The 2,344-nt window shown below is 41.0% G+C and overlaps 1 protein-coding gene across 1 annotated transcript; it reads left to right on the forward strand.

Annotated features, from left to right (window-relative positions):
• LOC130744566 (uncharacterized) lies at positions 1-1,864 on the forward strand. The gene is made up of 3 exons (XM_057596740.1): positions 1-189; positions 447-1,234; positions 1,321-1,864. The coding sequence occupies exons 1-3, from the start codon at positions 1-3 to the stop codon at positions 1,862-1,864; spliced, it is 1,521 nt and encodes a 506-aa protein (XP_057452723.1).
• The last annotated feature ends 480 nt before the right edge of the window (positions 1,865-2,344 follow it).

Below are 2,344 nucleotides of genomic sequence, written 5' to 3' on the forward strand. Positions count from 1 at the left end.
ATGGATAACGCTTTAATATCATTTGAATGTTTTCACTATATAAAGAAGCGTATTTCAGGTAGGAATGGTATGATGGCTCTTAAGCTAGATATGTCAAAGGCTTATGACCGAGTGGAGTGGCCTTTTTTGAGGAGTATCCTCACTCATATGGGTTTTCCTATGCATTGGTTTAATTTAATTATGGATTGTGTGAGTTATGTTATTTTTTCTATTATGTTAAATGGGAAACCGCAATCGAATTTCGCATCCCAGCGGGGTTTGCGACAGGGAGATCCTCTCTTTCCATATTTGTTTATACTTTGTGGTGAAGCTTTTTCAACTTTGATCCAAAAATCCATTTTGAGTTCTTTTTTGCATGGGATTAAAGTTGCTCGTTCAGCAGCACCTGTAATTTCTCATCTTTGTTCGCATATGGTAGTGTTCTTTTTGCCCGGGCTAATGTTCAGGAAGCAGAATGTATCAAATCCATTCTGACAACCTACGAACGAGCTTCTGGGCAGGTAATCAATTTAGATAAGTCTTTGTTGTCAGTTAGCCGGAATGTGCTAGAGAATTGTTTTATTGATTTGCAACAATTGTTGGGAGTAAAAGCGGTAGATAGCTATGACAAATATCTGGGGTTACCCACTATTATTGGGAAATCAAAGAGTAGAATTTTCAGTTTTTTGAAGGAACGGGTGTGGAAGAAACTTAAGGGGTGGAAAGAAAAAACTTTGTCTCGTGCAGGTCGGGAGGTGTTAATTAAGGCAGTGGCACAAGCCATCCCATCCTATGTTATGTCATGTTTTATCTTACCAGATGACTTGTGTGATGAGATAAAGATTATGATATCTCGTTTTTATTGGGGTGGAGATGTTACTCGTCGTGGTATTCATTGGACTAATTGGAAAACTTTGTGCCAGCCCAAACGTATAGGGGGTCTTGGCTTTAGAGATTTTAAATCTTTTAATATGGCCCTTGTGGCTAAGAATTGGTGGCGCATTCAGAATTTCCCGGAATCACTTTTGGGGCGGCTTTTCAAAGCTGTTTATTTCCCTTCTGGTAACTTAATTGATGCTAAGAAGGGTTATCGTCCGAGTTATGCTTGGAGTAGCATTCTTAAAACTTCATCTATGATCCAGGAAGGTAGTTGTTGGAGGATTGGTGATGGTGAACAGGTTCGAATATGGAATGATAATTGGCTGCCTAGCGGGCCTCCCATTAATTTTCGTCATGAGGCTGTTGATGAGCATCAGTTGGTTAAGTTGGCGGATCTCCTGCTCCCGAACCATGGTGGATGGAATATTCCTCTTGTTGAGTGGACGTTTTGCCCTACCACAGCTGCTCGAATTTTATCTATACCTATTCGACTGCGATTGATTGTCTTTTCTGGTTGGGCACTGCTGATGGTGTATACACGGTTAAAACAGGTTATGGGTGGCTCCAACAGTTGGCTACCCAGAATTGTCTATCTTCATCACATGAAGTGGGACTTGAACCGGTTCAATGGGAAAAGTTTTGGAAAGCGCCGAGTTTACCAAGAGTACGAGAAGTAGCGTGGAGAGTGTGTACAGAGTTGATTCCGGTGCGTGTTAAGCTCCGCCGGTGTGATGTTGATGTGCATCTTTTCCTGAGTTGTAATGCGAGTCGTGGTTGCTGGTTTGCTAGCAATTTGGGCTTGAGATCTTTATCAGGTATGAAGATGGCTGAGTTTATGGGTTGGGTTGTGACAGAGATGGAGCTAGAGGTGGTGGCTGATGTGCAACGGATATTGTTTGCTATGTGGGAGGCCAGGAATAAGCTGATTTTTGAGGAGAAACCTTGGTCTATGGCTTCGGTTTTGGCTCGGGCTGCCGCGCTAGTATGTGTAAGGCCCAAGTTTTAAAGCTTTGGATAAGTGAATAAAATAAAAGAGTTTATTTGATTAAGATAAATTTGTGAAGGAAAAAGGTTCAGGAAAAGTCCAAGAATTTATCGAAACACCGATAAGAGTTATCGCACGACTAACATACGCCTAATCCTAGGTCAAAGGTATTAGTGAATAGTTAATTTACACTTTAGGACACGATGGAAACTAATTCCAAAAATCTTCAGAGAAATGTTAGAATTTCTATTTTTCGTCCTTAAACAAGTGGTTCGACGCGGAAACCTGGAAAGTACGAACGTCAAATTCCAATTCTCGGAAGTTTGCCGTAACGGAATCCCTGATAGTTCGAGAAACCTAAGATCGACAGACGATGAAGACTTTTTCTATTCGGAGCTTCAAATGAAGATTCCACCCGCGTTCTCCTATTTCTATTGTTATTTCTAATCTTTCTTCAGAAGGAAGTTTTCTCGTCCGACGATCACTGCAAAAAGTAGTTTT

This window comes from Lotus japonicus, chromosome 3 (assembly GCF_012489685.1).
Source record: "Lotus japonicus ecotype B-129 chromosome 3, LjGifu_v1.2".
Classification (NCBI taxonomy): Eukaryota; Viridiplantae; Streptophyta; class Magnoliopsida; order Fabales; family Fabaceae; genus Lotus; species Lotus japonicus.

Excerpts from the sequence above, each read along its gene's own strand:
- LOC130744566 (XM_057596740.1), top strand. The coding sequence starts at position 1 with ATGGATAACGCTTTAATATCATTTGAATGTTTTCACTATATAAAGAAG. Across the intron at positions 190-446 it reads TTAATTTAATTATGGATTGT|GAAGCAGAATGTATCAAATC; the intron begins GTGAGTTATGTT and ends GCTAATGTTCAG. Across the intron at positions 1,235-1,320 it reads GAGGCTGTTGATGAGCATCA|CTGCTCGAATTTTATCTATA; the intron begins GTTGGTTAAGTT and ends GCCCTACCACAG.